A 25,614-nucleotide genomic window follows, 5' to 3' on the forward strand; every position below is an offset into this window, starting at 1 on the left:
CCAGACAATTCTGGGACCAAACATCACACATTCTGTAAATACATTTGAAGTTAAAAAAACAACATAATGATCCGAAGCACACCTCAAAATCTAGCAATGGAAGACCTCAAGTGGTGCAAGCCGACGATTTTGCCATGGCCCTCACAGCCCCCTGACCTAAACATTATTGAAAATCTGAGAATAGATCTCAAAAGAGCAGTGCATGCAAAATGGCTCAAGAATCTTGTAGATTTTGAAGCCTTTTGCAAGGACGAATGGGTCGAAAATACCCCAAGTAAGAACTGAAAGACTCTTAACTGGCTACAAAAAGCATTTACAGTACAAGCTGTGATATTTGTCAAAGGGGGTCTTACTAAGTACTGACCATGTCGAGTGCCCAAACTTTTGCTTTAGGCCCTTTTAAATTTTTTGGTATTTTGTACCTGTGAATATTAGAATATTAAAGATATGTTGTGTCATCTTTAAGTTTATGCCTTTTGGTGACCAGTTTATCTTCCACTCACAGTAACAGACATTTTAAGCAAGGGTGCCCACATTTTTGCATGCCACTGTATGTTTGTAACTAGCAAAATACCCGTGCTTTGCAGCGGAGAAGTACTGTGTTAAAGAGGTTATGTAAACATATATATACATATATATACATATCTACATATACACATATCTACATATATATATATACATATACACATCCACATATATATACATATATATATACACATATCAACATATATATACACATACATATACACACATACATAAACACACACATATACATATATACATACATACATAGTGCGTTGTAACACGGGCTGTGATTGTTACATGGGAGGGAGACGACAAATCACAGCTTCCCGCTTTCTAATCGGGGCCTGTGATTGGTGCTTTGACGGATGCCCAGATCCCACAGTATGTCCCCTTAGGAGAGGCGTTAGGCAAGTGTAATTGAATAGTGGTGCTGCAAGTTTAGCTTTACACCTGTTTTTAAGGCTTATTGACTGAAAGGGGCTTTCATGAAAAAACTTAGGCTTTTGCTACAGGATACACCCTCCACAAGTTAAGGAAGTAAAAATAAAGGTATATATTTCTGTTTTATTTAAACTTTTTAAGTTTGTATGCGGGCGGCATGGTGGCGCAGTGAAAGGTGCCAGTTAGGAGACCCGGGTTCGCTTCCCTGCGTGGAGTTTGAATGTTCTCCCCGTGTCTGTCTGGGTTTCCTCCGGGTACTCTGGTTTCCTCCCACAGTCCAAAGACATGCAGGTTAGGTGCATTGGCGATTCTAAATTGTCCCTGGTGTGTGGGGTGTGTGTGGGTGTGTGCGCCCTGCGGTGGGCTGGCACCTAGCCCGGGGTTTGTTTCCTGCCTTATGCCCTGTGTTGGCTGGGATTGGCTCCAGCAGACCCCCGTGACCCTGTGTTCGGATTCAGCGGGTTGGAAAATGGATGGATGGATGGATGAAAAAAAAAAAAAAAAACTACAACCCCAAATCAGAAAAAGTTGGGACAGTGTGGAAAATGTGAATAAAAAAAGAAAAAAGCAAGTTATAAATTCTCCTCAAATTTTATTTCATTGCAGACAGTATGAACACAAAATAATTCATGTTTCGTTTTGTCAACATCATTTGATTTGTAAATAAATATCCATTCTTGCTATTCAGGCTTGCAACACATTCCAAAAAAAGTTGGGAAACTGGTGATGTTAACAGGTGATTGCAATCATGATTCGGTACAAAAGCAGCATCGAGGAAAGGCCTACTCCTTTAGGAGCAAAGATGGGCAGAGGATCGCCAGTTTGCCACCAAGTGCGGGCAAAAATCTTTGAAATGATGAAGAAAAACGTTTCTCAAATACAGATTGGAAGAGATTTGGGCATTTCTCCCTCTACAGTGCATAACATAACATAATGGATGGATGGATGGAAGAATCAGGGAATCTGGAGAAATTACCGTGCGCAAAGGCCAAGGGCGCAAGCCTAAACTGAATGGCCGTGATCTCCGAGCCCTCAGACGGCACTGCATTAAAAACCGTCATTCATCAATAAATGATATAACTGTGTGGGCTCAGGACTACTTCAGGAAGTCACTCTCAAGCACTACAGTACGTAGTTACATTAGGAAATGCCAGCCAAAACTGTACTGTGCCAAAAGGAAGCCCTACATAAATAGTGTCCAGCTGCGCCGTCGACTTCTCTGGGCTCGGAGACATCTGGGATGGTCCATTGTGCAGTGGTAACGTGTATTGTGGTCAGATGAATCGGTTTTTCACATCTTTTTTGGAAGAAATGGACGCCGTGTGCTGCGGACCAAAGAGGAAAAGGACCATCCAGACTGTTACCAGATACAAGTCCAAAAGCCAGGGTCTGTCATGGTATGGGGTTGTGTCAGTGCCTTCGGCAAAGGTAACTTGCACATCTGCGATGGCACCATCAATGCTGAGAAGTATATCTCAGTTTTGGAGGAACAAATGCTGCCTTCAAGACGACGTCTTTTCCAGGGACGCCCATGCTTATTTCAGCAAGACAATGCCAAACCACATACTGCGCGCATAACAAAGGCATGGCTGCGTAAGAAGAGGGTGCGGATGCTTGACTGGCCTGCCTGCAGCCCTGATTTGTCTCCTATTGAGAATGTTTGGCGCATTTTGAAACGAAAAATGCGTCAACGAAGACCCCGTACTGTTGCGCACCTAAAACGTTGTTTGCAGGAAGAATGGGACAAACTAACACCTGCAACACTTAGTCACTTGATTTCTTCAATGCCTAAATGTCTTTTAAGTGTTGTTAAAAGACAGGGGAACTGTACAAAGTGGTAAATGCTGTACTGTCCCAGCTTTTTTGGAAATGTGTTGCAAGCCTGAATGGCAAGAATGGATATTTATTTACAAATCAAATGATGTTGACAAAAAAAAACATGAATTATTTTGTGTTCATACTGTCTGCAATGAAATAAAATTTGAGGAGAATTTATAACTTGCTTTTTTCTTTTTTTATTCACATTTTCCACACTGTCCCAACTTTTTCTGATTTGGGGTTGTAAAACAGCCAAATGGGGCTATGCATACGGACTTAAAAGGTTTAAATAAAACAGAAATATATACCTTTTATTTTTTACTTCCTTAACTTGTGGAGGGTGTATCCTGTAGCAAAGCCCTAACTTTTTTCGTGAAAGCCCGTTTCAGTCAATAAGTCTTAAAAAGAGGTGTAAAGATATTGATAATACGCTACGCAAACGCACCAAGACATGCATCATATGAGGGGCCAAACAGGCCATAAATCATATATTTCTGTATGTAATCTATTGGTTTACGTATCAACACTATTGGTTTATGAATATTTACTATCGGTTTGAGTGCATACTTAATTGGTTTGCGTGTGTACAATACTGGTTTCATTCATATGAACTATATTGGTTCGTGTCCGTATATTATCGTTTTGTGCGTGAACTATATCCGTTTGTATATGTATAGCACTGGTTTGCATATGAACTATATTGATTCGCGTGTGTATATCAGTGGTTCCAGTACGTTTGTTATTGGTTTGTGAGTGAACTGCATTGGTTTTCGGTTGTATGTTGTCGGTTTGCATATGAACTATATTGACTTGCGTTCTGTGCCGGTCTAATGATGGATTTGTGTATGCACTATATTGGTTTCATGCACGTCTTATACTGGTTTCATGTGGGTAACATATCGGTTTTGCGCTTGAACTCTAATGGTTGTATGTGTGTTCTATGTCGGTTTCTCGTACGAAACATACTGGTTATTCGTGCGCACCCTATTGCAACTCTGTGTATGAACTATATCGGTTCTGCGTGCGAACTATATCGGTTGTTCACGTGATCTTCAGTAGAAATGGGCGGGGCAAGAAACAGGAACTCAGGGGCCGGTAGAGTAATGGAGTGTAAAGACAAGTGGCTAGGAGACAGATCTGGGTTTACTTTAAACAGTGCAGTATTTTTTTCCGCACAATAGGTTTGGGAAAGGACTTGGTGGTAATTATTACTATTTAATAGAATCTGCCATTGAGTGTGTAATGAACACAAAGCTGAAGTTAAGTACGTATTTGGTCGTCTTTTTATTCACTTCCAGCTACATGCTCGCCTGCAACCCGCGACTGTACTTTTTCACACAGCTTTTGCAAACTAGTTACTTATTCTAAAGGCAAAATATTCTACATTTACGACTGACGCCTTTATCCAGTATAACATTTAGTTACTACTGGTTACATTTCTTATGCCCAGCGATCCCGCACCGTGCCGCCTATTCAGGTGAAGTGACATGCTCATGGTCACACAGTGTCACTATCAGGACTTTAACCGAGTAATGTAGGATTTAGAGGACAAAGCCCTTACCACAATGCCCCAATGCTTGCACATCTGCAATGTGTATATTATTTGACATAATATAATCTTGTCCGGAACAGATTCCTTTGTTAAAGTTGAGTGTAACATTTTCAACCCGTTCAAGTCCTAAATCTGGGATATTTATTCTTTCAAATAACGTATCAGTTTGCAGATTAATGTACACACTGTATAATATTTTGCCATGCACTTAACATTGAAGAAGAAGCTGGTTTGTGAATAAGTTGCTGACTACAAGCATATGTGTAACATTGAAGAAGAAGCTGGTTTGTGAATAAGTTGCTGACTACAAGCATATGTGTAGCTATGAGTGAATAAAAAGCCACCTGAATGTGTACCTAACTTAAGTCCTGTGATCATTTCAGATGTTAAACGTTAATCATCACCAAGCCCTTTCATAAACATTAAGTGGCATACAAAAGTATTCAATCCTCTTGAAAGTCATAATTTTCTGCAAGACAAAAGATTTATACACATTTATTCATTCAGTATTTTGCTTATGCTGTGACAAAACATTTCCAGAGACAAAATAAACCATTTTCTGTAGACGTTTAACTGAAGAAGAAAAACTCCAAAGTTAATGTTTGCATAGGTATTTAAACCTCTGTGCTTTGGAAGCTCCATCATTACACCAATGACAAATTAATTACAAAGGTGACAGTCATTTAACAGTCATAATTAAACATGATGAGGTGCTACTTGTGAGTCCTTTCTGTCTCTCTGGATATAAACAGCCCCCTTTGTAAGGGCCATAATCTTTGGTGGACAGTCACTGCAAAAATGAAAACAAAGGAGCATTCTACTGTTGTGAGAAACAAAGTTATTGAAATGCACAAGACTGGGAATGGCTATAAAAATATCAAAAGAGTTTGAATGTCCCATTGCGCGCTGTTGCATTCATCACCAGAAAGTGGAAGGTTCATCAAAGTACACAGACTCTGACTAGAAAAGGCTGTCCCTCAAATCTCAACATCAGAGTGAGACATCAACTGGTGGGAGAGGCGACTAGAAATCCAACTGTCACTCTCAGACGTCTGCGATGATCTTTAGCTGGAGTAAAGGTGCAGGGGTCCACAATTTCAAGAGTTCTCCATTAAACAGGCTTCTATGGGAGAGTAGCATGAAAGAAGCCATTCCTTAAGAAGGTCCACATAAAACAACGTATGGCGTTTGCCACAAAGCATGAGAAAGACCCAGTTAAAATGTGGGAGAAGGTTTTATGGTCATGTGAGACCAAAATAGAAGTTTTTGAAAAGACTTAACAGGTATGTGAAGTGTAACACTAACATTGCCCAGGCCTCAAGAAACAACATTCCTACAGTGGAATATGGTGGTGGCAGTCTCATGCTATGGGGATGTTTTTCATGTGCTGGGTCTGAGAATCTTGTCAGAGTTGAAGGGACAATGGATGGGCACAAATACTGCACAATTTTGCAAGAGAACTTGTTCCAGTCTGCTATGAAAGCTCAGGAGAAGATTCATCTTTCAACATGATAATGACCCTAAGCATTAGGCCAATGTGACACTGGGATAGCTCAAAAACAGAAAGGTGAATGTTTTGGAGTGGCCAAGTCAAAGCCCTAAGCTTAACCCTGTTGAGAATCTGTGGCACTATTTGAAAACTGCTGTTCGGAGGTGCCATCTCACCAACATAGAGGGTCTCTAGAAATCCTGCCAAGAAGAAAGGGGCAGAATCACTCCTGAGCAATGTGCAGAACTGGGGCCTACTTACAAAAGAACAAAGGCTGTTACGGCAGCAAAAGGGTTCTTGACAAAGTATGAATGTGCTGGGCTTGAATACTTCATGCAAACACCAACTTTGGAGTTTTTCTTCTTCAGTTAAATATCTACAGAAAATGGTTTATTTAGACTTTGGAAATATATTGTTACAGCACAAGAGTTCACATTAAAAAGAATGAATGAACGTGGAAAAATCTTTTGTCATACAGAAAATTAGGATGACTTTTAAAGTGATTGAATACTTTTGCATGTCACTGTTTATTTCTGAAAGGGCTTGGTGGTTTTTATTTTTAACAGTATTTTCCCATAATTCTGAAATATTCACGGGGCTGACGTTAGGTGCACATTCTGCTGGCTTTTTATTCAATCCTAGCTACATCCAGTATATGCTTGCAGTCAGCTACTTATTCATACAGCTTTTGCACACCAGCTTCTTATTCTATTTTAACAGCATGGCAAAATATTCTACAGCATGTACATTAATCAGAATCATTACGAACTGATCAATTATTTGAAAAAAATAAATATTCCACATTTTGGTTCTGCACAGGTCAAAAATGTTAAACACAACTTTAAATTTAACAAAGGAATCTGTCTTGTCACAAAACTGTGAAAATTAAGGTGGCTGAACGTGATTTAACACTTTACAGTGCCCATGATAGCACAGTAAATCCTATGTATCAGATATTGGAGTGGAAATACTGTACGCAGGTACTCGTACCTGGCAGGGCAAAAATCGGCTGCATCTTAAAAAACGCATATGCCTTGTCATAAAACTGTGAAAGGTAAGGTTGCCCAATATGGTGTAACTCACATATACTGGTCCTAAATATGGAACATTTAGCTTTTCAAAGAATGGACACGATCATATCATGTCAAATAATATGCACGTTGCAGATGTGCAAGCAGTGGGGCGTTGTGGTTAGGGCTTTGTCCTCTAAATTTGTCGGTTCAAGTCCTGATAGTGACACTGTGTGACCATGAGCATGTCACTTCACCTGTCTAGGCGGCACGGTGCGGGATCGCTGGGCATAAGAAATGTAACCAGTAGTAACTAAATGTTATACTGGATAAAGGCATCAGTCGTAAATGTGGAATATTTTGCCTTTAGAATAAGTAACTAGTTTGCAAAAGCTGTGTGAAAATGTACAGTCGCGGGTTGGAAGAGAGCATGTAGCTGGAAGCGAATAAAAAGACGACCAAATACGTACTTAACTTCAGCTTTGTGTTCATTACACACTCGAAGGCAGATTCTATTAAATAGTAATAATTACCACCAAGTCCTTTCCCAAACCTATTGTGCGGAAAAAAATACGGCGCTGTTTAAAGTAAACCCAGATCCGTCTCCTGTCAGCTTCTCTACACGCTCCATGACACTACCGGCCCCTGACTTCCTGTTTCTTGCCCCGCCCATTTCCACTGAAGACCACGTATACAATTGTGGGGGGTGGATATAGTTCGCACGCAGAACCAATATACTGTAGTTCATACACAACATTGCAATAGTGTGCGTTCGCAAACCAGTATGTTTCATACGCAAAACCGATATAGTGCACACATAAATCCAGCATGTTACTTTCACAAAGCCGGCATAGTACGCACACATAAAACCGGTAGAAGACTGACAAGGACTCAATGTAGTGCATACACAAAACCAATAGCGTTCATATACGAAACCGATATATCACCCACGTGAAACCAGTATAGTGCATATGAAAAACCAGTGCTATACGTAAGCAAACCAGTAGTATACGAACACAATCCAATATAGTTGATACGCAAACCGATTGCATACGCACGCAAACCAATGCAATTCACTCACAAACCGATAGCAAACGCACGTGAACCAGTAATAAAGTTCAATTCAATATAGTTCATATGCAAACCAGTGCTATGCATATACAAACGGATATAGTTCACGCACAAACCGATAATATACGGACACGAACCAATATAGTTCATATGAATGAAACCAGTATTGTTCGCACGCAAACCAATTAAGTATGCACGCAAACCGATAGTAATTATCCATAAACCAATAATGTTCACGCGTAAACCAATAGTTCTCGTTCAAAAATATATGATTTATGGCCTGTTTGGCCCCTCATTCTTTGCACCTCTTCGCCAATTACATGTAGAAGCATAGACGCTTTCATTTTTTCACTTTTCCTATCTGCTTCAATCGCAGTAAGATACAACTCGAATCTCTGTTTAAATCTTTTCCAATTTTCAGGTACATTTCCCTTTAACTGGAGATTTGGTGGGGGCTGTAATCCTTCCATATTTTTTTTTCTCTTTTGCTAGAATGTCTTAGCGCTTTCTGACCACGTTTTCGGGTTACTCACAGACACTAGACTCGTTCAAAAGCTGAACCTCTTCTTCACATTCCTCTTCCAATCCGCCACTTCTGACACCTTGTAGTGATGTTGTTAGGTTCGTAGTTTAATCAATACACAGGATTGAAAGATATAATAACTTTTTAATAGACAGATTTTAGAGACATTTACTGTACAAGTTACTACTCGTTCTTTAGTTCACACCCATTCTCCTACTTGCATTGGCATTCACAGGCATTACTAATCATTCTGTAAGTATCCCTTAATAGACCTTACTAATCAACTATCATTACAAAATCCAACGTGGTTTGTGTCCTGCAGCACGGTGGCGCAGTGGGTAGCACTGCTGCCTCGCAGTTGGGAGATCTGGGGACCTGGGTTCGCTTCCCGGGTCCTCCCTGCGTGGAGTTTGCATGTTCTCCCCGTGTCTGCGTGGGTTTCCTCTGGGCGCTCCGGTTTCCTCCCACAGTCCAAAGACATGCAGGTTAGGTGGATTGGCGATTCTAAATTGGCCCTAGTGTGTGCTTGGTGTGTGGGTGTGTTTGTGTGTGTCCTGCGGTGGGTTGGCACCCTGCCTGGGATTGGTTCCTGCCTTGTGCCCTGTGTTGGCTGGGATTGGCTCCAGCAGACCCCCGTGACCCTGTGTTTGGATTCAGCGGGTTGGAAAATGGATGGATGGATGGATGGTCTGTGCCCTTCAGAATGAAAACAGTTTGCATTTACTTTTTTAATAAAAGTCGAGCTTTTAAGCCTGAGAAATCACCCCGTAAATGCACACGTTTAATTGCACGTGTTAATATGTATGCTTACACAGTATTAAACCAGGCCCGGTCTTAGGTATTATGGGGCCCTAGGCGAAAGGGGGGTCCAGGGGCCCCCTGGAAGCTCTGCGAAATGCGTGAAAATTAGACCAAGGAGACGTTTCGGGGCCCCCCGGACGCCGGGGCCCTAGGCGGTCGCCTACTTCGCCTATGCCCTAAGGCCGGGCCTGATTAAACCCACCAAGACATGGAATGGTTTAAATCAAGGCGCTGCGCTACCTTCTTCCAGATCGGCCCCAAGGCGTTTCACGTGATTATGTAGGAGGCGTGATGACGCGATACACGACTCCGCCCCCGTCCATTACAGTATTTGGACAAAAAAGAGGTTCCAGTTATGACCGTTACGCTTTGAATTTCGAAATGAAAACCTGCCTAACTTTTGTAAGTAATCTGTAAGGAATGAGCCTGCCAAATTTCAGCCTTCCACCTACACGGGAAGTTGGAGAATTAGTGATGAGTGAGTGAGTCAGTTAGTCAGTCAGTGAGGGCTTTGCCTTTTATTAGTATAGATTAATATAGACCAGCTTGTAGAGATCTGTTTTTACTTGGATATTAACAAATCTTTTTGTGTTGATTATTGTTGAAAAAGCCAAATTAAATCCACTGTGAATCAAGGCTGTATTACAATAAAATGTAAAAACTTTCAAGGGGGTAAATACTCTTTGTAGGTACTATATATGGTATATTACACTGCTGGTTTGTTTTTTCTGTTTTTAAATCTGTTGCTATATCACTGAGACAAATTTCTAGATACCATAATGACTGGAGAAAAAGTTCAAGTTCAAGCTCTGCATAAGATGGATGGCAGTGCTGATTTGTAATTTTAAACCTGAGTGGCAGATAAAAAGTTGGAAAGTAGGGTGCAGTATGTAGTTGTTTTATTTTCTATCATTATACTCAAATAAATGATACAGTTACTTTAAAAATCAATTCTTGTTCATTTGGAAAAAAGCAACATATTTTTTACATGCAGTATTCCCTAAAACTGAAAACAGATATGCTACAAAAAAGTGTACACTGCTTTACAAATGGCTGAGTTGGCACTATCTGTATTATCGTGGGATGAGTGCAGCTCACCAAGTTTTGTTATTGAATTGGTCTAACTTTTGTGCCTTAAATTTCTCATGCAAAGAAAGGTGCACACACACACACACACACACACACACAGACACACACACATGCACACATTTGTTTATTTCAGTGACAACTTTAATTCCATCCATCCATTCTCCAACCCACTTTATCCTAAAACAGGGTCACGGGGGTCTGCTGGAGCCAATCCCATTAAGCACAGGGCTCAAGGCAGGAACAAACCCCGGGCAGGGGCGCCAGCCCACCGCAGGGCACACACCCCCACTCACCCACACACTAAGCACACACTAGGGACAATTTGGGATTGCCAATGCACCTAACCTGCTTGTCTTTGGACTGTGGAAGGAAACCATAGAGCACCCAGAGGAAACCCACGTAGACACGGGGAGAACATGTCTGAATGATTTCCGCCCAGTGACACTCACATCTGTCATCATGAAGTGCTTTGAGAAACTGGTGCGGAGTCATATCATCCCCTGCCTGCCAGCAGACCTGGACCCATTTCAATTTGCTTACAAAGCAAAGAAATCCACGGAGGACGTTGTGGCCACAGCCCTTCATGCTGCCCTGACCCACCTGAAGCAGCAGGGGAGTTACGCCAGACTGCTCTTTGTGGACTTCAGCTCGGCGTTTAACACCATCCTCCCAGAATGACTGGTGTCCAAACTGGCAGATCTGGGACTTCCATCACTCACCTGCAGTTGGATACTGGACGTCCTGTCTGGTTGCTCCCAGAGGGTCAGGCTGGGTCCCCACACCTCCACTGCTCTCAGCCTCAACACCGGGACGCCGCAGGGTTGTGTGCTCAGCCCGCTCCTCTACACCTTCTATACATATGACTGTGTCCCCACTCACCGTAGCAACAAGATCATAAGTTTGCGGATGACACGACGGTGGTCGGACTCATCTCAGGCAAGGAGGGTGAGCTGGCATACAGGGACGAGGTGGAGTGGCTGTCAGAGTGGTGCAGAGTCAATAACCTGCTCCTCAACACCACAAAAACAAAGGAGCTTGTTATTTACTTTAGAAAAAACAAAACTGACATCCAGCCACTCATCATTGGCGGGGCCTGTGTGGAGAGGGTCCCGGTGTTCAGGTTTCTGGGCATTGAGCTGGAGAATGACCTGACCTTTGGACAGATTTACAACTGTGTCATACTCTTTCCCTACCTTAATGATTGATTTATATGGAGTCTAAGGGATGTTCAGTGACTTTGAAATTTTCTCCATTCTCTGACTTGGGCTTTTCAATCACCTTTTCAGTGAGGTGTTTGGAGCATATCCTTGTCTTCATTGTATGGGTTAGACCACCATACTGACTCTACAAGTTAGACCTTGCATACATATGTAGTACTGTTTAGACTACAATCACTTGAAACCCCTCAACTACACACAGGTGAACTAATTAGGGTACTTCTAAAATCAGTTGGCTGTCATATTAAAGGGTTTGAAAACTTGTACAATTAATTATGTGTGGTTTTTATTTGTGAAATATTTATGTATTTCAAAATATCTCAAATTTTATTTATAATATATTAGATACATTTTCAGATATAATTGATAAGACAGAAAGTGATTCATAATATCTGAATTTTATTTTCAGATACCTGAAATACAATTGAAAGATGTCTTAAAATAGACTGGCTTTCCAGATGAAAGCAGAGGAAATTTTAACTAAATGTTAATTTGACTTGCCATATGTTTGGTGTATCTGGACCTCTGCCTGTATAGAGAACCAAAGTGACATTTACTGATATATGAAAATTCATTTTAACATACTGTACCTTGTCACACACGTGTGCATTGGAAGCAGCTAAAGGGCCTGAATGAAGGTAATTCCATGCCAAACCAGGGGATGGCGGAGTGCACTGATCCTTTCTCTCTTTCCACTGCAGACTGATTACTTCCTGTCATTTCCAGTCCAAGGACTGATGATGTCACTTCTGTCTCCAGCCCTGATGACCTCACTTTCTCTATTCTCCCTTAAAACCTTCATTTTTGCCTCATCAAGTCAGCTTTGGACTCAAATCTATACACATATGTACTTTTATTTCAACAGTTTTGCAGCCAGGAAGAATTATACAGGTGGCTGCCCCAAATCTTTATGGGACTCTTTTGTCTCATCTTTGACTAATTATAATAAATTATGGATACTTGATAATATGTTTATCTCACAAAACTGTAAAAAGATTTCATGAATCTCAAATACATTAAAATGATAACTGGGTTACTTTCAGATATCTGAAACATTTTGTTTGAATTAGAAATGCATTTTATATCTTGAGATATCTTCCTTTGCACTTTGAGATCTCAAATACTAAACATTTGCAAAAATAACTGTGTATTTTCAAATATCTGAAGTGCAATTCAAGATATCTCAATGTGACATCTTGTAAAATTTCCAGTGTATTCAATTAGAGATCATGTCCTTTTGCAATATCCTGAATTGCTTTTGAGGTATCTTAAATTAAGTGGAGTTAATTTTAAGGTACCTTGAAATGGATTTGAGACATGTCAGACATGCTTAGGGAGTCATTTTAAGTTATGTGGAAACACATGGCAGATGTCTGAACATTTTCTGGATGCTATTTCAGGTTATGCTCAAGTGTAATCAAGCAATCTCAAAACGCATTTCAGATATGTTTATAATAACTTATTATCTGAGATACCAAAAATGCAGTTTTAGATCTCTTACCCAGATATGGTGATGTTTTCCAGTTTCTCGGTGCTATTTTCTGAATTCATTTTGCAGGTTTGTTAAATGCAGAGTGTCAATATTCAGATAACATGATTAAAGCTTGTTGATTATCACCATTTCAATACTATAAATGGTCCCTCTGTCTATGACTCAATTAAGTTTGCCGCACAAATGAGCACTTCAAACAGGATTTTTATTGAATACTTTTTTCAGGATATTGTTTTGGTTTGATTTTTGTGGTTTACAGGTCAGTCTGTTCCTTCAAGTTGGTGTTGAAGTTGTGGTTCAGAGCCTCTTGTGTTTCTCCAGTCTCATACTTTTGCCTGGACTTGCTAAGCTGGCTGCAGCGCTGATGAAGAAACCATAAAACAAAAGAATTACAATGGTGTCTTTAGTATTTTATGGTCACCACACAATACAAAGATACCTTTGTCAGATTTATTTACCTCATTCAAATTTCCTTTTCCTACAATCAATCTGAATACCATAGAAATGGGCACCAGCATCATGGAGGACAAAGACAAGAGCCATCCCAGAACATAGCACCAAGATGGATACACATATGTGTTGTTATATTTCAAAGGAGTGTAATCCACCAGGGAAAAAATAAAAGTGCCCTAGGAATGAAAGACAGGCAGATAAATGATATAGTGGGTGTACAAGTAAAGCTTTCTATTCGTAAATCATACTTGGCATAATCCAGTCATCCTCTGCTAAGATTTTGATTTTAATATTGTGATAGGGCTTGGGTGCTCTGGGAATTCTGATAGCTAATTTAAACATGACCATTGGTAAACTGATCTATGGGGACTCGGTAGATAAAGTGCAGTCCAAAAAGTGAGTCTATTGATGGTTCGTATAAGAAAAGGGAAGACAGAATAGTGACACCCACTTCAGAACTGGTGGCCAGAATAGTGACACCAATTCCAGAAGTGGTGGCCAGGTTAACTGTGCAGTTTAGGTGAGATCAGCCTGAGAAATATGCATACAGCTGTACTCTGACTCATCCAATGCTAGGTGAAGGGTATAAATCATATAAGATATAAATATATAAGAAATATATAAGATAAATCCAGATTGACTTGAACTTGGCAATGGCTACTGACTCTGGAGACACTAAATGTCTGTTTAGGGTTACTGGCAGGAGAGGAGCTGGAGCTAGTACTGGACATTGTTGGATTTACCTGATGTAGAAGATGAAATGACAACTAATGACAGGTTATATTTTTGAATATGTAGTGAGGTTGTGAACTTACCATGCAAATAACTGGTGTCAAGAAAGTCCAACAGTATTTAATAATGGGCCAGGGCCGATATCCAATCATGTCTTCAATGTTGTCATAAAGACGGTCAGCACCTAAAGAAAAAGGAGTGTGAATCAGGAAGCATTTAGCACAACTTTTAAAAAAATTCTTAAGGCTGCAGAATTGCATAAGCAAACATCTGCTTTTCATTTGACATGCACTATGGTACAATAAATTTACTTTGGTATATAGGGCAATAGTCTTGTAGAGTACCTGAACTCAAAATGAAGTCAAAGAGGCTAGAAATTCCAGACTTGTTTGTTGATAGAACATAAACGCTGTTTAACAAAAGCAGCTTCATTCTCGCTAGGTCTCTTTATTACAATTTGAGTGCAGTAAATTGCACCAATTTTGTTAGGAGAATTGAACACTGTTACAGACTGCCTTTTTATGTTGGCAAAAACACGTTATGTTTTATGCATGTACACACACACACACACACACCATACAAAAACTGGATGCAGTGCATCGCTGGTGTGTTAATGGCTCCCAGAATAGCAGGTATGATTGAATAAACCTTGCTTGAAATATTTCTGATCTGTTGGCCTGTTCCCTGAGAAGTGACAACTGGTAGACTATATAAACTGACAAATAACCCAAAAAGTTCTTCAATATGCAGCATTGGCCCTCTTAAAAGGGAACTAAAATGCAGTCTAAACATCATATTTATGACTTTTGAGGTGTTATAATATATGTGAGTCATCATTTAGCTGGATTGGCTACATTTCTGTACTTGATAAAGGGTCCCATCATTTTCTAGTTTCTCTGAAATGTTGTGTATGAATGTGTCAGAGTTGTTGTAAATATATGCATCTTCCAGTATCAAATTTTATTTTAGAAATTCTTACCTTTGCATGGAAAGTTGTGTATACTATAGGAGGAGAATGGGCATCCCAGATAAGATGGGGAAGAAGCCATTACCCAGACGGGACGCCAGCACAATGACACAGATGGATTGACCGGTAGAACAAATACTGTAAATATCTTTGTTCCCAGCTAATGTAAATTAATGGAAGGACCAGCGATACCTAGGAGTCGGGAGCATACGATAGGTGGCAGTGATCCTCATATAGGAATCCAGTCAGGAAACCTGCAGGGATGCTTGGGAATTGGAGTCTGGAAGTGCAGCCCTGTCAGGGTCCCTGGGTATTGTCGGAGGGTCCTTTCAGAAGAGGACCTCCCTACTTTGTTATGGCCCAGAAGTGCTTCCTGGAAGATGCAGCATGATACTGGAAGCATCCCTGGGTCCTGCACACATGGATGAGTCAGAGTTGGGAGGCAGCAGGTAACACTCAGCAGGGGAGAGAAGGAGAAAGAATTGTATTGATTTATTGTGATTTTGTGGCATATAACTTATGAGAGGATTATGTTTAAAAGTGGCTTGTGTGAATACATATCTTTTATTTAATTCATATAATGTGTGGTGTTATACTGTGTCTGTGGTTTGGGGCTCTCTGGCGCCCCTTGTGGTTACAATGCACATTTTGATCCTCTTTTTGTGCATACACAAGCTTTATAAACGAGGCCCCGGATTTTGTTTATGGTCAAGAAGACTCACAAAAGAGTTCTTTAGGGATGAATAGAAATATTAGATGATAAAGATCTTTTTCCTTTGTAATTTACATAGCAGCTGTATATTTCATTCTCTTATAATATAATCAAAATCTGTTTAATTGCAAATTAAACCTGTTGACATTTGATGCTGGCAGTGAGTTCTTGTTAGGAAACAAATGCTTATTTGCTTGTTCAAGACTGTATGCTGTCTTGTGCTGTCTATGGGGCAATTTCAGTTGCCTCCTTCCTGGCCACACACCATATTCAACTTAGGGACATCTTACCGTCCTTATTCTGCTTCAAAAGACAATGTATGTCTTCACAGTCATTCCAGATTGTCTTGTCATTAACCAGCCAGGATGCCAGCTGGATGGAAGGACCGAGTGGGAGAGCATCCAAAAGGCACTACCCTCCCTGTGACACTAGAGGGCACCCCTCCTGGGTGGCTGTTGCTTCATGGATTCCCGCAGAGCACACTGGTGAGTTGGAGTTTGGCACAGACCTGTTGGGTTCCATGGGGGCCGCCAGGGGGAGCTGTAGAACCCTACTTTGGGTTTCCATCACATCTGGGAGTAGTTCCAGATAATCCTGATGAACCACCTGGAACACTTCCTGGTGTAACATAAAAGGAGCTGCCTCACTCCATTCGAGGAGCCAGAGTCTGGAAAAAGAGGGACGAAGCTTGCAGGAGGAGGAGTGGTGGCAAAGAAGAGAAAGATTGTGCTATAGACTGTGCTGCCGGGTGCTTGTACTATTGTGGGGAGTGAGGGAGAAGAGCTCCTCATTTGTAAATAAACGTGTGTGTTGCTGAACTTATGGGCTCTGTGGATGTTTTGTCCGGGGTTTGGGGAGCTGTACGACCGACCCTTGGTTTCCACACTATGTACCTGTCAGATATCCCATTTTATAGCTTGCGGTCCACCCGCGTACTAGGCCACCCTTTGTTTTACATTTTTCATCAGTTCTGTGAGCAGTATAACACTCATTCCATCACTTTGATCTTTGTAGCCTTTAACAATTGGCACTGCTGTGAAACAAACAGTGGATCAATAAACATGAGTTTCTCATTTTGTAGCTGCATTACAATGACTTTGTTCATTGTGTTTATACTGTAGAAACATCCATACATGGTAAAGCTGGAAGTATCCTGCTTGTTCTTTGGTGCTATACACTGGCATACCAGATAGATACACGGCATTCGGATATATTGGATTTTAATTTCAATACATTTCAAATGAAGAATTAATTGTGTGTATTCTCACCATACACCCAGCCAATGCAAACGGATTCAAAAATTGCAATGAGCAGGATGCACATTCCACTGCATGCATAATGCTCGACAAGCTGAAAGATGTATACTCCACCCTGTAGATGGAAAGACACAAGACACTGTTAGGGTTCAGGGTATTCTACTGTATGCTCAGTATTTTAAAATACATACTTTATCTTGTCAGCCATCAAGAAATTAATCTTAAAATATGAAGGAGCACAAGAAAATGTAAAATTATGGAAAATCTTTTTCTTGTCACAGTGACCCTGAATCTTAGGTTCTTTGCAATGTTCTGCATTGTCACAGCTATGACATGCTCACTAAGAACACTATGGTGTAGCATTGCTCATATAGTGCTGTTTCACCCAAGACTACACTACACACAGACCTTGTTGAGGACGTCTCCTCTTATTTGTACTGATCTGGAATTAATAATGAGGTCTTCATGACCGGGCAAGGAACCACAGGCAGAATGGCAGTGAAGGTAAATTGTTCTTCTATTCAAAATAATTTAAGTGAAATGCCATAAGCAGGTGCACAGGCAGACAAAAGTGCTACATAATTACAGTATACAACCTAGGTGCTTGTAGCTGCAGCAGTTTTAAGGTGGTCTTCATTATATGTCCAGGTGGCATAGTTCCTATTTGCAGATCTTCTCTAGCGGCAGGCTTACAGCAGCTCAGATCATTCTCAGATGAAAAAGAAAAAAGGCACTCTGCGTATGTTATTGCCTGGTTTATGTATATCACCTAGCTGTCACCTTGTTATCCTTATTTTGCAAGTGTTATTCCTTTTAACTAAAACGAAAATGAAAAATGTTGTTAATGAAGAAGGTAATCATAAAACTAAAATAAAAATAACAAAATGTCTAAATATAACTTATGAGAGGATTATGTTTAAAAGTGGCTTGTGTGAATACATATCCTTTATTTAATTCATATAACGTGTGGAGTTATACTGTGTCTGTGGTTTGGGGCTCTTTGGCGCCCCTTGTGGTTAAACAGCTAAAAGAATGAGAAAATAAAAACTTAAACAAAACAATTTTTTGTAATTGTAATTTTGATTTCAGTACTCTAGTCTTTGTGCATAACGCACATGCCACCTAATGAGCTGGAGTATGGAGAAGGTGCAGGAAAGGGGAAAAAACCCCTTTTATGATATTGTAAAGACCAACCTCTCTGCAAGTCTTTCCCTATTTTCTGTTGCTTACTTTTCTTATCTGGGATATGATTTTCTTTATTTCTTCATTTAAAAATCCAAATCATTAACACATCTCCATCCATTTTCCAACCTGCTGAATCCAAACACAGGGTCACGGGGGTCTGCTGGAGCCAATCCCAGCCAACATAGGGCACAAGGCAGGAACAAATCCCGGGCAGGGCGCCAACCCAACGCAGGACCCACACAAACACCAAGCACACACTAGGGCCAATTTAGAATCGCCAGTCCACCTAACCTGCATGTCTTTGGACTGTGGGAGGAAACCCACGCAGACACGGGGAGAACATGCAAACTCCACGTAGAGAGGACTCGGGAAGTGAACCCAGGTCTCCTAACTGCGAGGCAGCATCGCTACCACTGCACCACCATTAACACATCTCCCAATTTAAATTTGTACGTCATTTGTTATATGATCTCTGTTAACCATTTTGTTTGGACCTTTCTGATGATCCCCTTTTCTTACTTTCTTTTTTCTTCCAAGTCCCCGGGTACCTTTTCATGTATATGTTTGGAAATGTCTCCTAGTTTCTGACTTTAGGCAAGCTGTGTCCCAGTTTCTTTCAACCATCCTCTCCTGCACCCTTCTGCACTCTCGGAGTCTTTTTCCAGCAAGAACACTTCTATTTGAGTGTAACTGCCACAAACTTAGCCTTGGCCTCTTTTTCAACATTATGTTAGTTGAATTATCTCCTGTGAGAGTAAATGGTGCAGCCGGCTCGATTATTTCAGATTGGCAATCCTGTGCGCAGGTCATGCAAAGTGTCATGGATGGGAGCTGTGATATATTGTCCATGTGAGATTTTTATATTAGTAACATATGTGCATTTTGCTTTTTTCCTGTGGGGCATTTGGAAATAGTTGTTTCTTTCAATATTTCTGGCTACTCAGGGCTTTGCAGTGGCTTTTGGATGGGCACTGTGAGGAGGCTATTTAGGTAGGTGCCATGAGGTTGATATTCTTACTTTATGTTTTTTAAAGTTCAGCGTAGATGTGCACAACTCTGTATTGTCATATGTTGTTTTTGATAAAATTTAGAAAAAAAAATATTTCCATTTCATATTTTTTTCCTCAGAACATGATGTACACCATTGTTGTAGTATTTACTTTTATCAAATATATTACTAAATTGAAAGACCATTAACCACAATTCTTTGTTCTAATGAATCTTAAACAGGTTTCAAGGATTTCCATTATGCTTATGGTCATTCCTGGTATAACACTTTTAAATACAAACGCGTATTTTCTGTTTCTTACTTCTGTGACCATCAGGAGCCCAATCATGAAGGAGAGGATGCAGGTGATAACCAGAACCACCTGCTTCATTCTTTTCTTTTTCAGTAGTACTGGAAACATATCCATAGCGATTGTCATAAAGGTTTCCAAGCTGACAAACTGAAGAAGGAAGGAAAAATAAATTATTATGAATTTGATTTATTTTTGTGGCGCTCTACACAGTGTGCCTACAAATAATACATATATAACACAATGATATTAATGCATCTATACGGTACATCCATACACATTCAGCTCTCTTAATACAATACGGGGTTGCAGGTGGGCCAGAGTCTATCCCAGCAGCATTGGGCATATGCAGGACACAGTGTGTCTTTCCATTACAAAAACCAGTCATGCGCATACACACACACACACACACACACACATCCACTCTCATAATTACTCCAACACTAAGTCAAAATTTGTGCTGTTTTTCGCACCAAAAGATAGAGCCATCCTGAGAAGCCTTGCAGAGTGTGTTTGTGTGTAAGTGACCGAGAGAGGGAAAGTGAGACAAAGAGAATGAACTTATAGAATACAATTTATGACTGGTGGCCCATGGCGACTCCACTGATTTTGTTTCCCAAACCTTTATTATTGCCATGCTTGCCTGCTTGACATCAGAATGAACAGGTTAATGGTGAGTCTGATGTTAAAGTCGGTGCAGCCTTCCAGTATTCAATGTTGTTTGCCTGGCTGTTACCTGTCATTTAATTGTCATTATTAGAATGCAATCAAGGGAGCAGATGCCACAGGAAAATAAGACAACAATGTTAAGCATTTAAAGTGGCAAATTACAAATCTTTTATTTATTTGCTAATTTATTTATTTATTGTTTCTTAAACTTAATGAAGCTGACTTATAAATATTAATCCATTATGTAGCTTTTATGCCTGAGGTATCTCATTGATGGTGGTCATTTTTTAATTGTATTTAATTTAATTGCACATGAGGGGGATGTCATTTATGTTATTGCACTATGACTGATTAAATTCTACTTAAGCCACATATTGCCATACAGCACAACTTGCCAAAGGGCAGTATTAAAAAATTTGTCAGTATCAATATAAAACACTCAAAAACAGAGCAGGAACACAAATGGATATTTCAAATTTTTCTAATTTTAGTTTTAGTGGTGTGAACGCCAGAGGTCACTGTTGCCCCTTTTAACCCAACAGACAAATACACTGGACACAGGGTAAAAGCACCAAGAAGTATTCTTTAATTATTTTCTTCTTGCACAGTGCCTCCACAGCACTATAGCTACAATAAACATAATTAAATCAATAGTAATCACAATACTCTTTCTCCTGCACACCTCCGTTGTTTACCTCCTCCTGACTCAGGCTCGCTTGCTGGATCTTCAGCAGTCCTTTTTATAGTCCTTGACCCGGAAGTGCTTCTGTTCTTCCTCCATGTGACTTGCCAGCACTTCTGGGTCAGACGGAGAATTAAAGTTCTTTAATCAGCCCGAAAGTACTTTGGAGTTAACCATTAGTACTTCTGGGCTATGTGAGAATTTGTTCTCCCACCATCTTCCCACAGCATCCCCTGGGGGCACCCATGGTACCTGGCAGGGCTGTGTTGCCGAACTGAAAGTCCCATAGTGCCCTGTGGGAATCCAGGGCACCACTGCTGTCTAGGGAAGCCACCATCTAGTGTTTTGAGGGAGGCAGTGTCCTACAAAAGCTACCTTCCCCCATCTTTCCATCTCAGGGCTGTCTCTTACGGTGGGTAAAGTGCTAAATCGTACTATACATAAGTAATTGACATGATTCATGATAATGCTGACGACTACTCCAGAACAGCAAGATGTACAAGTTTGTGCACCTTTTAAATTACCTCACAAAAGATAACCAAGACCTCCAAGTCCCAAGGTGGAACTGAAAAGTTCAGACTTTACATGCGCACACATTTTTCTAGAAAAGAAATTGCACTGAGCATAACATGGAAAACTGGAGAAATGTGTTTATGATAACTAAGTTGAGTTTGATATACAGTAGAAAATTTAACAATACACAATTCAGAGAAAGTTACTACTTATTTGATTTTTTGCAGAACATCACCATCTGCTGGGAGACGAGGATCAATGTCCCACTATCTGTTAATGCAGTGACACCACTGGTCACCAGTTAACTTAACCTGCACAGAGAAAGTGGAAAGAGCAAAGCCCACGTAGACATGGGTAGTAAATGCTGACTCTACTAAACATTAAATGAGTGAAAAATTGAGCCCAGGATACTAAAGTTATGAGGCAGCAGCATTAACTTCCATCCAACCATATTGCTGTACAGTAAACCCTCGTTTATCACGGTTAATCCGTTCCAGACTCTACCGCGATAAATGAATTTCCGCGAAGTAGGATTCTTTATTTATAAATCGAATATTTTCGCAGTTAGAGCATAGAAAACCTGTTTACTGCCTTCTAAATACATTTTTTAACATTATTAGAGCCCTCTAGACATGAAATAACACCATTTAGTCAAAAGTTTAAACTATGCTCAATGACAAAACAGAGATGACAGTTCTGTCTCACAATTAAAAGAATGCAAACATATCTTCCTCCTCAAAGGAGTGTGTGTCAGGAGCAGATAATGTCAGAGAGAGAGAGAGACAGAGAGAAAGAAAAGCAAACAATCAAAAATCAATAGGGCTGTTTGGGCTTTTAAGTATGTGAAGCACCGCGTGAGAAGCATATCGTATATCATTGAGGAGTTTTATTTAATACATAATACGTGCTCTGGCTGGGTAGCTTCTCAGCCATCTGCCAATAGCGTCCCTTGTATGAAATCAACTGAGCAAACCAACTGAGGAAGCATGTACTGTACCAGAAATTAAAAGACCCATTGTCCACAGAAATCCACGAACCAGCAAAAAATCCGTGATATATATTTAGATATGCTTACATTTAAAATCCCCGATGGAGTGAAGCCGCGAAAGTCGAAGCACGATATAGCGAGGGATCACTGTATAGTACTATGACAGTCAATTACAAAACCTTGTAACATTTGCATACTGTATATAAAAATGAAACTGAGAAACATCAATTTTATGATAAAGGATTTTTTTGTTTTATCATATAATAACAATTAAAAAGATTATCTCACCTCAGTGTCCAGTCCAAGTAATATAATCATGAGAAAGAAGCAGAATGCCCAGAGCTGAGAGAGAGGCATCATGGAAATGGCGTTAGGGTACACCATAAAGATGAGACCGGGACCTGCAATCAGTGTGCAGATGAAATGTCTTTAGCCAAAGTTTGGAAGTTATTACAAGGAACCCCATACTCTACAACAGCAAGTGGGAACACGAAAATACTTGTTTGTTTGTTATTTCGTCTTATACGATTTCTCATATTAGAAATTTGTTAGTTTTCGCATACCCCTTGGGGTCAGAGCGCAGGGTCAGCCATCGTACAGCGCCCCTGGAGCAGTTACAGGTTAAGGGTCTTGCTCAAGGGCCCAGCAGAGTAGGATCTCTTTTGGCAGTGACGGGGATTTGAACCGGCAACCTTCTGGATACCAGTGCAGATCCTTAGCCTCAGAGCCACCACTCCACCCTAACTTTTACATGGTTTAAACCTGTAAATCACACATATTTATCATTTAAAATCCTAGAAACCTTTCATGTCAGTTTTTGTTGTTATTATGGAAAAAAGTATGAAATAACCAAGTGCCTTCAGTAACTAGGCACTGCTACTCAAAAAGCAGGAGATGTTACAATTGTGTGCATTAAGTGCACCCTAGGAGCCAAATCAAATCAGTTTGTTATTACATTACTCTTCAATTCATTGGTCATTTTATTTCAGTTCTGTGTTGTACTCCTTACACCGAACTAAACTGTTACAAAGAACTCCACAAAACCAGATGTCCAGACCTATTCAGTTATTAGAAGAAACCATATTGCAGATTGTAACTTCTATTTTTTTAATTTGTGTTTTGCACACTCACACCTAGCAATCCATAAATTAGCCAAATCTCTCTATTTTATAAAAAAAAAATCTTGGAAGGAGACTAGACGTGAAGCGAACAGGGGGCAAAGCCCCCTAGTATTCTTAATTTAAATAAAGGGTCATTGTCATTGTAATGAGTACAGATTTTTGCTGTTATTAAATTAAACCAATGTTTATTTATTGATTTTTAAAGTATTTTGTACATGCCTTGTTCCCTCACTGTGGGGTGTGTATAAAAAGAACTCACCAGACTCAGCCACGTCTTTGATGGGCACTCCCTGTTCATATGCCATGAAACCCAGTGTGGAGAAAACAACGAACCCAGCCAAAAAGCTTGTGCCACTGTTCACTAGACACAGATAAATGCAATCCCTAAAACAGAGAAAAGGAAATGGTTGTATATCAGATTATTTAGTGAATCTCCTTGATTATCAAGCCCTAGATGCTGTGCAGTGCTTCAGAGCTTTCAGTAATTTTACAGTTAGGCAAGTTTTTGCTGACCTAATTTTTGTTGTGTCCTGTTTTGTTATTTTCAAAATGTATGCACAGTGGTTAGAGCTCACTTTATCTGTATTGCCTATCAAAACTGCCAATTGCCAGAGATGAGGATGAAGGTCTTACTTGTAGCAGTCATTGTTGTACTTGTTGTAGCTGCTGAGTGCTATTAGGCCACCATAACAGAGAGTATAAGAGAAGAAAACCTGAGTTCCCGCTTCCATCCATACCTGCAAGATTTAAAATGATACTCTAATGAAGATTTATAACAGTGGGATCCATCAATTTAATAATTTGTTGACCTGCTAATTCAATTGATTGTGGGGAGCCATGCTTATTCTGGCATAACTGATAAGGTGAAAAGGTGAAAACCAGTTCATTACAGACTGTTGGGGAACGTTATTTTTTAAAGTTCCTTAGTTTCATTATTAATCACTTACAAAAAAATGTAATTAAATATGTTATTGAGTTTCTTATCTTAAAATGTAATGTGTTACAGTGAAAATGTAATGTGTTACAGTGAAAGTTTGAAAACCTGATCATTTCAGTATTTCAGGATTTGTTACTAAATCCTAAGCCCATATATCAATCATCATGAAAGTGACCATAAACACAGCCTTATTTGTTCATTTTCTTGTGTTTTAGAAATATGTTTAGTCCTTCATGTTCTGTAAAGTAAATGGCATCCATCTGCTTTTTTAATCAACGATGGAAACTCTGAAGATTCACTGGCTACTGTGCCACCATATCACACTGTTTGAGCATATCAATAGAAAATCAGTGGATTAAAGCTAAACTGATACTTTATTAATAGTGTGCTGTATGCAGTCCAGTATCAGAAACCTCTTTTCAGCTTGGCTATGTGATTGAGCCCTGCAAAGAAGCATTACACTCCACTGTGATGTGAAAATCATGAGCTCCCTGTGTCCCTGGACTAGATTGATTAAATTTACCCTTCAGCACATGCAGAATTAAATGTATACTTATAACGTTTGCTGATTGATTAAATTTACCCTTCAGGACATGCAGAATTAAGTGTATACTTATAACGTTTGCTCATGTTCTTTTTATTTGAGTGCACATTGTTACCAAATATAAATCATAATGTGAAATAAAGCAGTACTTTGTCTCGTTAGTAATGCATTAACACACTTTCTGTTTTTTTCCTTAAAGTAATCTGACTACGTCATGCGCATGACATTGAGAGGAAAGTAGATGCTCTGACAGTATTGACAATGTTCATAGCGTACAATACTTACAGTGGTGTGAAAAACTATTTGCCCCCTTCCTGATTTCTTATTCTTTTGCATGTTTGTCACACAAAATGTTTCTGATCATCAAACACATTTAACCATTAGTCAAATATAACACAAGTAAACACAAAATGCAGTTTGTAAATGGTGGTTTTTATTATTTAGGGAGAAAAAAAAATCCAAACCTACATGGCCCTGTGTGAAAAAGTAATTGCCCCCTGAACCTAATAACTGGTTGGGCCACCCTTAG

The 25,614-nt window shown here is 39.9% G+C and overlaps 2 protein-coding genes across 2 annotated transcripts in view; both read right to left on the reverse strand.

The window, feature by feature from the left end:
- LOC114643797 (sodium- and chloride-dependent GABA transporter 2-like) overlaps positions 1 to 8,607 on the reverse strand; it is a 63,473-nt gene extending 54,866 nt beyond the window's left edge. The window contains exon 1 of the mRNA XM_051924816.1: positions 8,440 to 8,607. The gene's annotated coding sequence lies outside the window, so the exon portion shown is untranslated. The remainder of the gene's footprint in view (positions 1 to 8,439) is intronic.
- Positions 8,608 to 13,232: 4,625 nt separating this feature from the next.
- Positions 13,233 to 25,614, reverse strand: part of LOC114647941 (sodium- and chloride-dependent GABA transporter 2-like) — a 43,471-nt gene continuing 31,089 nt past the window's right edge. The window contains exons 7-14 of the mRNA XM_028796651.2: positions 24,238 to 24,341; positions 23,864 to 23,988; positions 22,772 to 22,884; positions 19,644 to 19,781; positions 17,161 to 17,263; positions 14,297 to 14,397; positions 13,487 to 13,657; positions 13,233 to 13,389 (exon numbers count right to left, since the gene is read on the reverse strand). Of these exons, the coding sequence (XP_028652484.2) occupies positions 13,282 to 13,389; positions 13,487 to 13,657; positions 14,297 to 14,397; positions 17,161 to 17,263; positions 19,644 to 19,781; positions 22,772 to 22,884; positions 23,864 to 23,988; positions 24,238 to 24,341 (963 nt within the window). The 3' untranslated portion in view covers positions 13,233 to 13,281. The remainder of the gene's footprint in view (positions 13,390 to 13,486; positions 13,658 to 14,296; positions 14,398 to 17,160; positions 17,264 to 19,643; positions 19,782 to 22,771; positions 22,885 to 23,863; positions 23,989 to 24,237; positions 24,342 to 25,614) is intronic.

This window comes from Erpetoichthys calabaricus, chromosome 3, assembly GCF_900747795.2.
Source record: "Erpetoichthys calabaricus chromosome 3, fErpCal1.3, whole genome shotgun sequence".
Classification (NCBI taxonomy): Eukaryota; Metazoa; Chordata; class Cladistia; order Polypteriformes; family Polypteridae; genus Erpetoichthys; species Erpetoichthys calabaricus.